This window comes from Tinamus guttatus, unplaced genomic scaffold (genome assembly GCF_059628265.1).
Source record: "Tinamus guttatus ecotype Peru unplaced genomic scaffold, ASM5962826v1 Tinamus_guttatus_pri_ptg000293l, whole genome shotgun sequence".
Classification (NCBI taxonomy): Eukaryota; Metazoa; Chordata; class Aves; order Tinamiformes; family Tinamidae; genus Tinamus; species Tinamus guttatus.
The window spans coordinates 806856-821043 of record NW_028288827.1 but is presented as its reverse complement, the minus strand read 5'-3'; the positions used below and the strand labels follow the sequence as shown (position 1 = coordinate 821043).

At 46.7% G+C, this 14188-nt stretch overlaps 1 protein-coding gene across 1 annotated transcript in view; it reads right to left on the bottom strand.

The window, feature by feature from the left end:
- The window catches only part of DCC (DCC netrin 1 receptor), a gene marked incomplete at its 5' end in the record, with an annotated part of 104294 nt that overhangs the window by 53840 nt on the left and 36266 nt on the right, over positions 1–14188 (bottom strand). The window contains 4 exons of the mRNA XM_088527849.1: positions 5133–5182; positions 8898–9036; positions 9757–9908; positions 13801–13955. Of these exons, the coding sequence (XP_088383975.1) occupies positions 5133–5182; positions 8898–9036; positions 9757–9908; positions 13801–13955 (496 nt within the window). The remainder of the gene's footprint in view (positions 1–5132; positions 5183–8897; positions 9037–9756; positions 9909–13800; positions 13956–14188) is intronic.

Below are 14188 nucleotides of genomic sequence, written 5' to 3'. Positions count from 1 at the left end.
TCCCCATTTATTTTCTCAATAAGATAGGAAATGACTGCAAAATCCTATTGAAACATCATCCTGCAAAGTCAAGGGTTAGGAAAACGCTAGGCAGCCTTCGCCGAGTCCCCCGGTGGCTTCAGATCCATGCCTTGCTGCATGGCATCTACGTGATTTATTTCCCTAAAAGATATTCATTAGTTTGCTTGCTCGCTGTTGTTCAAACACAACTTACTTTTCAACCCTGGTCAGAAGATAAAATTACTAAGCGCCTCGTGGGATTTCTGTAGCGTAAGCACTTTGCAAACACTAATGAATTTAATTTATATGTTCATTTCTGAGTTTATTTTCACGGCACTCCTGTGGAAAGGATGACATTATCCCCTTCTCACATTGGACTTGGAAAGATTAAGCTCCACTAATTTGGGGTGCTTTATGATGCTTACTATGCAATTCCTTAACAATTTTGCTCAGTTTTCGCTGTATCGGAGTCCTTTATTCGTTCAAAATGCAGCTTTTATTGACTTTGCGATTGTGTCGGCTCAACACTTTGGAAAATGAGAACTCCAGAAGCTGGTTGCAATGAGGACGTGCAGGGGTCACATCTCAAAGCCCAACCAGCTCCGTGTCACGTTAAGGACCCGGTACCAGGAACCAAACCAGCCTCTTCCACCGCGTCCTCTCTCATTGCCTGCACATGCAGCGATTAATTAGTCTGTATTTGTTAAGCACTCTGAGATGAGAAGCACTCCATAAAAGTTAATTGTTATTACTCGGGTATTTTTCACTATGGAGCGAGAGCATCCTTGCAAAAGAGCTTGGCTTGCCTCTCACTCGAAGCGGCTCAAATACACATGTTTATAACCGAAAACTCGCTTTTACTGCAGAAAATCTTCTCTGTTGCCCACAGTTTTTCAGCTAATCATGTTTCCAAAGGTCTACTGCAGCCTCCAGACTCAAGAACTTTGTCATCAGGGCAGAAATCTTGTGGATAACACAAAAAAAGTTGTTTCTATTTCTTCACTGGAGCCCCCAAACAGCAGCCCATAGAGCATCCCTGTCCCCGAGCACGCAGGGACATGAATCCTCTGACTCAAGCACATCTATTCAATGGGAAGTGCCCCACAGAATTTAACCTTTTCCTATTAGGACATGGGATTAAGACATTAAATTCCCTAGCTCCTTGTTGCAATTACAAGCACAGCTTTTTTTTTTGCTAATTTAAACACTTTTCCTGGAAGGGAGACAGTTCTGTTCAAGTCAGCTGCTTTGTCTGCTATTAAAAACAACGCTGTGCTTATCGGGACTAATGTTACGCCGTTGATTTTCAAGGGATTTATTTAGAAATGAATAAACTGTTTACCACAACACATCAAATTAGGAAGAAATATATTTAGGCCCAGAGTTGCCTGCTATGATTAGGAATTATTTTGCCAGCCGAAGCGCCTAATTGCCGAAGGATACGGATCTGCAAAGGGAGCGAGAGGAAATATTAGAGCAACCAACGGATCGGCACCATCCGACACTTCCACTAGCAGGAATGGAGGCATTTTCCCAAAGAAATGCTCCTCGAAAGGACACCTGGAAACACAGAGATGCCTCCAAGGTGAAGGATGAGTCTGGGACCCGTTGAAGCCACCTACGCGACTACGAAGCGCGAGACGTCAACGTGGCGGCGCACCAAGACTTCATGGACCTTCTTCTCCATGGCCAACAGTTGAAGCCCAACCTAGGTGAGCAGAGCGGGTCCAGCAGCTCTTCTCTCCTGATGGAGCAGCAATGGGCTGAATGGAGCTGGAATCCATATAGGAATAAAGCAGGATGGAGCCCTCCAAGGCTGTGGGCCTGCAGCCACCCAAGGCAAAGCCACCGCTTCCAAGGAAGCCACTGCTTCCTTGTGACCTTGTTTTTCTCCTTCTCGAGGCTTTTTATTGTTTCCCTCCGAGATAGCCAGGCCCATATAGCTCTACTAATCAGTGTCATAGCTCATTAATTTGCTTTATTGGTCTCTGGGTATATGTCTCGCGCTGCACCGGTCAGAAGGCGCCGAGTCGCTATCATTAAGAAATAACTGCCCAGAGCTTCTCTCGCGCGCGTTGCCTGGGTGCATTAAGTGGCTTAATAGTATCTCTAAATTTAACTTAAACGAAAAGGTGGCTGGGACATCCATCAGCTTAAACAAGTTTAATCAAATCCCATAACACCATGAATCTACCCCGCTTTGACACCACAACCTCTGGGAGTTATCACGGACCAAGCAGCGGGGTATCAGACAGCACTCCAAAACTGGGACCAAATCATTTCCCTATTCCAGGGAAGAGCCGGAGCGGGTCCAAATCCGCCTCTTCCGAAGGATTCAGCGCAGAGGGAATGTCCCAAACGCCTTCGGTCTTGGCAACGTGTGTAATTAAAAGTGAGAAGCAGCAGCTATTGACTTCGGAGCGATCAGCAAATTTTCTCCTCTTAAAGGTTAAGCTCCATGCTTGTTGCTCCGCTTTCCTGGTAAGTAATAGATTTAAAGGTTAAAGATCTCTTTTCTCCAGGGCCGTCTCCATAAGTAATACATTAAAGGTTATATACATTGTTTCCAGAGGACACTTCTCTAAATAGTGGAGACAGTCCTGCTGATTTTCTTTTCGTGGGGTCTTTTAAACCACCCGTTCGATTCTAGATCTCATTAATGTTTATTTTCCCACCTCGGATACAGTTTTGGAGCGTCCAGGGTGTTCTCAGCACTGCTTTACCCTGTGCTGCTGCTTCTTTGCTTTGCAAGAGGAGAGAAAATGATGCTACTTCCCAAGTCAGCCAATTTATCCTAGGCCAAGTTCGAAGAAAAACCTGTCATTTTTGAAAATGTAAACTTCTTCCTGTGGTTTTTTTTTTTATAGTGCCTTTAAAAATACCAGAAATGTATAAATTTTGCTTTGTGGAATGATTCTTGGGATCACGATCACCAAGTTTCTCTCTATGTGTGGTGGGCATTTCCACACAAGCATGGGAAAATACAGGAAGAAACCAGATTTGTTACCTTGTTTTTAGCTTTTACCAGGAGAATTTTCCAGGTTTTGTCCTCAGACCCCCAGCTACAGTATGGGAAACATGAACCCAATGCCCACTCCTTTGAACGGAAGCATTTATCAATCCATGGATTAAATCCACGCTCAGCGTGATCAAAGGATATTACCTCTAGTTTGCTGTGTATTTTAAAACGGGAAGAAGGAATAAAATAACAGATTTTTAAATGAATAAACCTGACAGCTATTTATACAGTTCCAATTTGCCAAGTATTAACACGTATCAAACATTAAGAAGCACGGAAAGGAAAAAACCATCAATATTTAAAGGAAGAAGGGAAGCAAACAAATACATAAATACTGTTGGTTCTGCTAGTGGGAGAACTGAAGCAGACAGTTCCTTGATGAAACTCCGTTCATCTATTAAACATCACATCCGCCCTCTTTCTTGAGCAAAGCAGCATTTTGGAACAGAAAAACAAATCAGAACTATATTTCTGACTTCCCATTAGAAGCGATTCACATATGGCTGCATTTTTTCCCCAAAAGCGAGGACAGAAAGGGTTATTTTTTGTGTTCGATTTGAATCATGCACGGAATTTCAAGCGCAGGGGAACGCATCCATATGTATGTGCACATGGATATACGCTATCCCCGCCACCGTGCTCCTTTTCCAAGGAAGACACCGAACGTGATTAACTCGTGGGAGAAGAAAATCCAGGATAACTCCAAAGGATGCGGGAAGTTTGGGGGCAGGGAGCTGTGGTTTTGTCCCCGTCCCCATTCCGAGCAATTCCGATCCGGCTGAGGCCTCCAGTCGCTCAATATCCAGCAATAATCACCATCATAGCAATTCATATCAACCTCGGCCATCTCCGTTATGTTATTAAATTAATAGGTCTGTCAGCACGGAAGAAAAATAGCACAAAGGCAGAAAGCTTATTAAAATGGAGATAAAATTTTCAACAACTCTGGAAACCGCCCCGGCCAGCCTTGGGCTCCTTTGTGCACGATGGAAAGGCAGTTAGCGAGCGGCGCGGTTATTTAGAGACTTGTTTTGATTTAATCAGCCTGGGAATTGGCTGGGTTTAATTGAATTAGTTCTCTGTGAGTGCTGCAAAGGGAGCTACGAGGGTGATGGAGACAAAACGGGGCTGTGGACACCTCTATCTTCATGTCTTTACTATCTCTTAAATACCCATAAGAAAGGATTAATGCAATAATACGTCTTAGGGTAGCAGGATTCGTGCCCCATCCCCTGCTTGCAGCTTGTTTTCCTGGTTTTGTTCTAAAATGCTTGAAAATGGAATGATCATTGGAGAAGGTCACGAAACCTGATCAACTGCTCTGTGACATTTTCCCTTGAGAATAAGGAAGAAAAAGTAAACACAGGGGTTTGGAACAAGATGTTCCAAGACATCAATGCCCTTTGGGCACGACATGTAAGAGGAATTGAAAAGTAACTGTGCCTGGATGTTTTAAAAAAAAACCAAGAAAGGAAGAAAGAAATGTTCAGAACAGACATTTGATTTCATGAAAAGAAGAAGTGGAGGAGCGAGATGAACCTGACAGGCACTCAGTGTTCTTGGAAATCAGCTTTGGGCTCCTGGTTGTGGCTAACTGTGCCCAGGGGAATCTCTCCGGAGCAGGTCCGTGGGGATGGTTTTGCTTTGAGGGATCCTGGAAAGACAAAACTTGGGGGATTTTTATGTGTTTTTCCTCTAAATGGGCCCAGTAGGGAAAAGCGACAGAATACGAAAGCTAATATAGTTTCAATAAACCCAAAATACGAATAAAAAGAAAGGGCACAAACCCAAATATCTTTCAGAATATATTAGGAAATAGCACTTGATAAATAGGAAGCACAATTAAAACCTATTATAGGGTATGCCTATAATAATATTAGGAGATAATATCAACCTACTTCCTCAATGGCATGGAAAGAGAGAGCCCAACCTGCAAGAGAACCTGCAAAACGACGTTCCGAACGGGAGCAGAACCTGGATGGCTACGTGTGTTTGCAGTCTGCAACGTGAGGTGGGAATGGAGGCAGCAGGAAGGCAGGAATTCCCCAGCAGGCCCGGGGCTTACCTGCGGCTGGGCTACCTAGCCCAAAAAGGGGCAACGAGGACGACTCACCCTCGAGCTCACCACCTCCAGGGACACGTTCTGGGGCACGGCGCTGGGCACTGCGTGGGGAGAAGCACAGGAGAGAAGGGGGACACCCCGTTAGCTCGCGAATCCTGGCTTTGGATTCCGTTTCATTGGGTTCAACAATTCAACTTGAACGTTTAACGACGAGTTTAAACAAGTTTTAAGCAAGTTGGATTAACCTCGGGTTTAATTCTGTTAAACAAGGACACTTTGTTAGATCTACTCCACTTTTAAATGTGGTCATGCCTTTAACTCATGGTCTTACAAAGATTCTCCCTGAGGTCTAAATGAGTATATGTAGTTGAGGGGCTAATTATTAGGAGCTCATTATTTACAGGCAACATTTCTTCCACGCTATATATTCCCATTTCCAACAAGCTCGTGCAGGAAATGCTTGAATGGGATTCTCCTCTTGGATATTTTCCCCACCCTGGGCATGGAATTCCCGCTCAGGTTTATTTTCAATGAAAAAATCCCTAAAGTGCAGCATTTTGGAGCGTCCTTGATGCATCCTTGATGCTCCATCTCCCCAAGGCCCCGTAGCACGAAGGAGACGGCACCGATCCCATGTGCCCCACCGGGACAAATCCCAGATTTCTCCAGTTGGTTTCTCCGGAAAAGCTGAGCCGTGGCCTCCGAGTCAGGACACATTTCCACGCCACAGGCAAAACACATTGTCCTGGTTTTGTCCAGAGAATTAAACTGCAAAGCCACTTATAGCCACTCTCCTCTTCCCTTGTCATTACTCCTACATACGATTGATCCTAATTGCCAGTATCTCATATTATTCCCTTATCAGACACATTTTTCGCCGTTTTTTCTTGTTTGACTTTCTATTATTTTGATTATTTCTCTTTGGTTGCTGTTTGTCACCCTTCACAATTCCGTTTCGGCTATAATGCAACTTTCATCTCCTCTTCCGGATCTCCAATCGCACAAGAAATAAATCCAGACAGGATCGAGCATCCGCTGCAGAATCATTGCCACAACAACGTTGTCCATCTTTATTCCATGTCCTCCTCCAGTCGAGGGGACGTTTTGTATTGCCAGGAAATTCTGGTTTAATATTTCAAGTGACACATCAGAGATTCCTCTATTCCACTGAGAGCTGAGACGGGATGAGGAGCAGCTCCCTTGTTGTTTTCACCCTGATTCCTGAAAAAATGTTGGTTTATCCAAAAATTCCTACGAATTCTCACCTGCGGGCAGCTGGAGGTGGATATGAACCTATGTTCCAAAAAGATACAGATGGATAATATAATTTGTGAGGAATTTGCTACACAGGAGAGGTGGGACTGCCAGGGTGACACGGATTTATCCATGAGATTCCCAGCTTGGAGGCGCGCGGGTCCCGCTGTCACCAACGGATGGCTGGAAACCTGCTGGAAACGCTGTCTCCTGGGTCTAGCCAAACTTCAATCCGCAATTTTCACTCCAAAAATGCATTCATATTATAATTATGGCTCGAAATTATGCTTAAATCAAGTAGTCGGGAAGCATGAAATAAGACTGCTGCAATTAAATGCATTTGGATAAATTCATAAGCACGAGAGCCCAAAGCACTTCGGAAATGGCAGGTAGCTGGACCAAATACTGTGTTTTTAAACCAGAAACTAAGCATTAAAGATATAGTATTTTCCTTGATGTGGCCAATTGTGCAAACCTGGGGTTGTGCATTGCCTGCAGTGGAAGAGCCACACTAAATCCCTTCGATTGGGCTGTGTTTCTTAGCCTATATATGAGATCCCAGAGCTTTGCAGCCCATTTCTGCCTACAGACCTGCAGGCAAAAACCAATATTAGGCTTTTTCTGGGAAATTAGCTACCGTGTCACATACCCCAAGGCAAACGATTGGGGCTGGGGAGAGAAATAACCCACTCGGGCACAAACACGCTCTTAAGAGGGAAGGTTAAAAACACTCGGGTCATTTTTACAAACAAAAGGGAAATTCGGACCAATTTTCCAGGTTTTTTGCCTTTTCTGACCTTCGCTTTCGCTCCAAAGATGGTCCAGAGCGAATGCTAAGGCACAAAAAGCAAAAGATATTTTCATCCAGAAGTGAAAGCCACTGGCAGGACGTGGGAAACCCGGTTTTCCTCCTTTTTTTCCAGCCCTGGATCCTAACGGAGGAGACCTGCCAACCCTTAAGTGACGGTGGTGGATGAATTGCAGTGCAGAAGTCTGCAAAACAGATTGCAGCTTAAATGGAGAGCAAAATAAACACTGTGTTCTTCCAGATGCACCTTTGCACCGTATTTTACCCGTTTTCTGGAACAGTCTCACAAAAACCTCCTCTTTAGCGATGATTTTTGTTCCTAGACAGGTGAAGCGTTCTGAAACACTTGCTGGGGATAATTTTCAGGCTCATGAATAACAATCTCTCCCTTCCTCACTTACGATGACATTTAAAACCAAAGCGGAGCACCGGGCCACCGTTCTACACCTCGCAGTGTGAATTAAATCTACATACATTATGCAAAATATTCATTTTCGCTTGTTTTCCTTTTGTTTTTATAATTATAAGTGTGCAGTAATTTATTCTGCCAAGCCCCAGCCTGTATTACGACGGAAAGCTGAAGGAGATGGGGAGACATAAGCAGCACTTGGAAAAACACTGCAGAGGTGTCAAACGTGCAATCACGGTGCCAAAGGAGCTGTGGGGATCACGGATGACTCTGATGAAAAGTCTGGAATACCACGGACTAAAATAGCAGGATAGACCCAGGAAATCCCAGTCTGCTCCTTCCTGGCCCCAGGTATCCAGGTTCCCACTCCAAACATTTCAATTCCCTTGATTAAAGGGAAAAAAAAAACATTTTTTGCCATGGAAGAGACCTAAGTTAATGACCCCAAGACAGGACAGGGCAGCTGGAACATCCATCCCTTCATATTCTGTGCAAATTAACTGTGTGTAAATCCCATTTTCAAAGCTTACCTTGACACTTCTTGTAAGGTCTTTAAACAAAACGCTGCCCCGGATAAAAATCTTTTAACCTTTCCTTTTAGAGCTTCCCATTTCCTCCAATTAGAGGTCCCAGCTATCTAACAACTCCTTACACTGAGGATTTTGGAGGTAATTACATCAAGCTGCCTTGGGATCTGCCTGCTAAGTTGATAAACTCTCATCACTCCAGTTAATCTTCATCCCCCTCTGAAATGGTAGAACTCTGTTTCCTCCTCAAAATAGTGCTTTTTGCCAGCAAAAAACCTGCATTCAGAGAAATCAGCATGGAGTGACTGGCAGAAATCCTGGGCTTTGCATGCACAAACACTACGGAGAGCACCGGCCTCCCGTTTAGACGTTTCTGACACTTTTGTAGACCAAATTACTTCAATAATGTCACGCCTGTTTTAGCCAGCCGTGGCGATCAGGCCCGCTGCCTTCGACAGGAGTCAGGCATGTAGCAGGTTTGGATATTAGACACAACTAAACGCTTCCGAATTTCAAATAAAATTCAATTTAGCACTTGGAGCATGCAAGATGCACGAGGTGGAAAGCAGGCTCTGCAGGAACGACAGCGCAGCCATCGTGACCGAGCACAAATTGAAACACAGGCACCTTTTGCAGCCCCACAAGGAAAACGCGGCGGTTTTTATTCAGATGCAAAGAAAACAGGCAAGATTTGCTGTTGAGGGGAGGAAATAAAGACTGCCATGATGTGAAATAGGGAAAATAATCCCTGGGGATGATGGTTGGGGCAGCGGGGAGCACGGCTACCGAATGTCCCACCCGTGGTGGCCCGGACTCACCGTCGGACAGCGTGGTGACCACGAGCTCCTGGCTGGAGACGCCGGGGCCGTAGCGGTTGTAGGCCAGGAAACGCAGCGTGTATTCCGTGAATTTCTTCAGCCCTTCCAGCCTGTAGGAGAGCCCGTCCACCTCGAGGTTCTGGGCACACGGAAAGGAGGAAGCGTCACCGCGCGGCAACGTCACGGCGCGGACGGCAACGATGCCTGGGGGGGATTAGGCTTCTCTTTTCCCTCTTTGAGACCTTTTTTGGATTGGTATAAAGGGTAATTTGGAACTGTTACAGCTCAGTTCTCCGCACAGGGTTCGGGATACCCCGGATTTCTGCGCTTCCAAGTCTTGTTGGTTACTTAAGGCCAACGGGAGGAAACTTAATCTGGCTAAACCAATCGCTGCCGCTCCACGGGAGAAGGAAAGAAGATAAAAGGAAGGGGAAAACGAAGGGTCAAGGGGGAATTTGTGGCGAGAAGAAGACAGTAAAATGAAGCAAGTGGAGAGAAAACTGAAGGCAGCACCAAGCTTCCCATAAGGGCATGGAAACACCGGCCACGGCACTTCTGATGCCTGGGGTTATCACACAGCTGGGTTGGTTTGGAGAAACACAGGTCCCTGCTATGCTCCCTGCCTTGTCCTCTGGTAAAAAACCTCATTCCACCCACAGGGCCAGTCCGTGCAACTCTTGCAGCATTCCTAGAAAACGAGCATGTTATAAAAGAAATAAAATGACAGGGGTCAATGCAAACAGCCCGAACTGCTCCCAGGCTGTAGAACGCATCGCTTCCTCCCCCATTTTCCCCCCAAAACATATTTGGAATTAGGAGCACAGCGGAATGGGCGGAAGGAAAAGGAGGTTTCGCTCACCTGCTCCTTCCCGGTGGCAGCCTCGGTGCAGAAGAGCCGGTAGCCTTGAACGGGGCCGTTGTTGGCGTAGGCAGGGGGGTCCCAGGAGACCAGGATGGACGTGGGTGACGTGGCCACGGCGCGCGGGTTTTCCACCGGGCCCGGGACTTGCACTGGGAAGAAAGGAACGGCGTGAGGAAAACACCCTAAAGGAGGCATCTCACACGTTAAAACAGGCATTGCTGGGTGGTTTGATGAGTTCTGGAATGCAGGGACCAGGAGGAATTGCAAACCCGAGGTTGCTCAGAGCCAAGAAACCTGCAATTCCGCCCCAAACGGCAGCACAACAACCCCTTGTCGCTAAAGCAACAACGCTCGGTCGCCGCCTGTTGCGCACGCTGTAGTTCCTGTGCTCCCTGTGAACAGGAATTACCACACGTGGACACACTGATTTACAATATTTTTATTTTCTCCCTCCAGCTTCCCTTTTCAGTGCATCCCCGTATTTCCACAGACGCCATAATGTGCTTTAATTCTCCATGTTTGGGATCTGCCAAAAAATACAATATTTCCAAAATACAGAGTCATCCCATCCATGCCTCTCAATTCTGACTTATTCCTCCTCTCCCAGCTCCACGCCAGAATTCCTTTAGGAAAGCTGCCCCTTTCCAGCATTTTCCCCAGCGATTCCTTCTCCGTAATGAGATGCAAGGATTAAACCGTTCTTGTTCCTACACTTGGCTTCTCTTTTCAACGGCCGCTTCCGCGCTGATCCTCTCCGAAAACATCTGAACGCAGAACATTTACGGAGCCGCTCGCAGTTATTGATAACAGAGGCTTTGATCCTCCTTCCCCTTTTCTCTGTCGTTAAGAGCCTTAACGATGTTTCATTAAAAGCTCCTTGGGCTTCCAGGGATGACTCGGCTCCACAGGAGAGGCAAAGTGAGGTGATGTTGCATGGGATATTCTCAGTGAGGAAGGTTAAGTGACAGCTTTGGACACGGAATTCATGAAGGAATCACTGGCCTCATCTTTATCACTGGCCCAACCTTTTATTTGGAGAAAGAGCTCAGGGAAAGCCGGGTTACGGCGGACCTGGCTCTTGCGCAGACTTCCAGAGGGAGCCCACATAAATAATTTAATGCTTTTCTGCTTCAATTTCCTTCCTATAAAATGGCATAATAATATATCTCCTGCCCATTCTTTATCTTACCTACTTATACTGCAAGATTTCTGGGACGGGGAGAAAGGTCCGGATAAAACAAAGATGAATGCCCGGCGGGCAGCACTGACACTGAATTTATATCCCCAAGTTCAAAGCCACTGTTTTAAAATTGCTAAGCAGCTTTTGAAGGTCTTCTTGGACCCTCTGTTCGCTTGCACTGGGGCTTCTGATGACCAGATCCCTCCTGGAGATGCAACTTGGTCCCACCGAAATCCCGTTGCCATTACTGGAATATTTTCGGGTTTCTTTTCCCGGTTCCAAGATGACATCCCCGGCTTTTAATGCCAGCTTCAACTTGCGCTAACAGGTTCTCCTGCATTAGCCGAGCCAGAACGTGGCCTCCTTGGTGGCTTTGGGAGAAATATTGCAAGGACGGAGCCCGCTCTCACCTGGGAGCTGCTTTTGGTGCTTCCAAGGCAGCTGGGAACGTGGCTTCCACTAAGAGAAGCTCCAAGTATTTTTCCCTCCTCTTCTTTGCAGCGTTTTCCTTCCGGAAGCAGCACAAAGTCCTTTGGAATTTTTCTCTTTTTAGATCTCTCCTCGTGTCTCCTTCTTGTAAAGTGCCAGTTTGAATCACACTCCCCGGGATGCAAAAAGAAATCCGTATTCGGCTGCTAGGGAAAAGCAAGGGAAAAGCTCCCGCCGCCCCATGCAAACGACTCATAAAATTAAAGAACCATGGAAGAACAGCACCAAGTTACCCCCAGGGGGGATTTGACGGAGCCATTCCGGAAGAACACGCACAAACGAGGAGGATATTAATGACTCGACGGAACGCGGTTTTCAGGACGCAGTTTGCCTGGCAAACGACAGGAAACATTCCCTGCCGGAGCGACTTTGGCCTGGCCCGTCTCCTTTGTATGTTGATAACCATCTCCTGGGTCCCCGCAACGTGGCCACCGCCACCCTGGAGGTGGCCGCGACGTACAGGACACGGTGGCCGGCTCGGCCAGAGCGGCAGCGGGTCCTTAGGGTTGGAAAAGACCTTCAAATCCCGAAGACTTGAGGCATCAATCCTGGCTCTCCTATGAGGGGGTGACAAGGGGCAGCCCGAGCGGGTGACGAGGACACGACGGCAGCTCTGGTGTCCCCTGCAAGGCCGCCGTGGGACCCCGATGGTTGCGAAGGGCTGACGATTGGCAGGGGCTCTAAATCAGAGCCTGGATGTGGCTCTTCCATGGGAATCCCGGAGCTGCTCCGGAGCGCGAGGACCACCCCAGGCTTGGGAGCATTCCCGGCTCCAAGAGCCCTCCGAGCCGCTTCCACGTCGTCTCAAGAGGCCGAATAATAACTCCCCAAGTCTCCACATGTGGCACGAAAAGATTAGGCAAGGCTTAAGCAGGCAGGGATTTAATCCTCGCTGATAATGCCGGAGTGAAATTATATACCATAAAGGCAGAGAAAAAGGGGGTTGGAGTTTACTAAAAAAGAATAAAAAAAAAAAAGAAAAAGGAGAGGGGTTTAATCTGGGGACAAAAACGTTCCTATAAATGCAGCCCATATAGTCTGGATGATTATTTCAAAAGCTGGAAGTTCTGCTGTTGATCTTTTAAACTGATTACTGGGGAAATGTATGCACTTTTAGAAAGCGGCACTGGCAGACATGAATTTCAGCCGTCCTTTTTCATCAGCTTTTTCTTCCTTAACAATGCCAGGTTGCATAATACTCCTGATATTTTCAAATAATGTGGAAATTCAATTTATGTGGAGCCATGTAATTTATTGTACAATAGTTACAGGCTGTTCGAAAAGGCAGCGCACGGGGGCTGACGGCCTTTCGGGACCAGAGAGAGTTGTCTCGAAATGATAAAATAATTTGGTCAACAGCAAGAAATGAAAAGAAAGAATGGAAAGGAGTATTTCCCTCCCCGCTCAAACTTGGCACTTTGGAGAAATTTCCAAGTTATTTAATGGGAAAGATGCTCCGCTTGCAGGGTGGGCAACTCTGGGTTGTGCCAGCTGCCTGGAGCAACAGCAGGGGCTAATGATGTATTTGGAATGGGGAAAATTGTCCAGACTGAAATATTCCTTATTTCTCAATGCTTTACACATCCAGACAGGCTTGTATATATAATATAAATACATAGAGAACTATGGGTATGTGCATTTGTGCACTCGTGCTTCTAAAACGGTCCGTATGTCACCGACGGTTAAAATGTTACCTTATTTTAAAAGGCTCAGATTCATCAGCTTGTTTTCAAGCACTATTTCCCTCCCAAAGGGCTGAAACACAACCTTGTTTCTGTTCAAACATGACAGCTGCATAACTGCAAAGAAGTGCAGCAAAGCAGCACGGCAGGAAAAGAAGCTATCTAAAATGCAAGGGAATGCAGAAAAACTGAATATTCCAGGTGATGTTCTGTGGACGTCACTCCTGCCGTGGGTCTGGGGTTGTTTTGGGAATGCATGTGTGGAAACAGTTAAAATCCAGTGAGATGGAAAGCGAAAATTACCTACAGAAGCTCCAAAGGGCTCTAATAAAATGTATTCACAGCTAAGCATTAACTGGTATAAAATATTTGCTTTGCAACACGAATAAACCACAGGGTTCACTGCAGCGGGAAGCCCGTGGATGTTGCAGGGGGTTTACAGTGTGTCTGATTGGAAAACGGCTCCTTATTTATCCCAACTCTGCTTCTGTTCCACATATGCTGCCACATTATAGGAGGTGGGAGGCGTGAGGATGGAAGCCGGGACGCCAAACAACAACCTGCTGCAGGAACAGGGCGGAAAAAGCAGGAATTTCGGGAAGATCTCACTTCCCAAAGGCTGTGTGGGAATATTTACAGGAAATATGTGAAAATTGTAAGTGAAATGGAGGTGTTGCTGGGTGGACTTACGCTCGGGTTGCGTGGCCACCTTGACGGGCGTTGAGCTCTCGCCGGGTCCCCACTCGTTGCAGGCCACCACGCGGAACGTGTAGGTCTCCTCCGGCCGCAGGTTGCCCACCGTGAGCTGCAGCGGCCCCGGCTGCGACGCGTTGAGCGCCCGTTCCCTGCGCGGGGGAAAGACACGGCGGAAAATCAACCTCCGCTCTCTGCTTGCCTTTTTTTAGGAGGATGGGGAAGGAAAAGAGAGGAAGGAAACAGCTATTGGGCAAAAACATCCGTGGGGCGGAAGGTGGGATGCATGTGGGTCATGAGGAGGTGGTTAATAAGGGAAGAGCAGGTCCTGGTGCTTCTGCAAGGGCCCGTGTCCCCGACGAGGCACCTCCTGATGAGGGGGGAT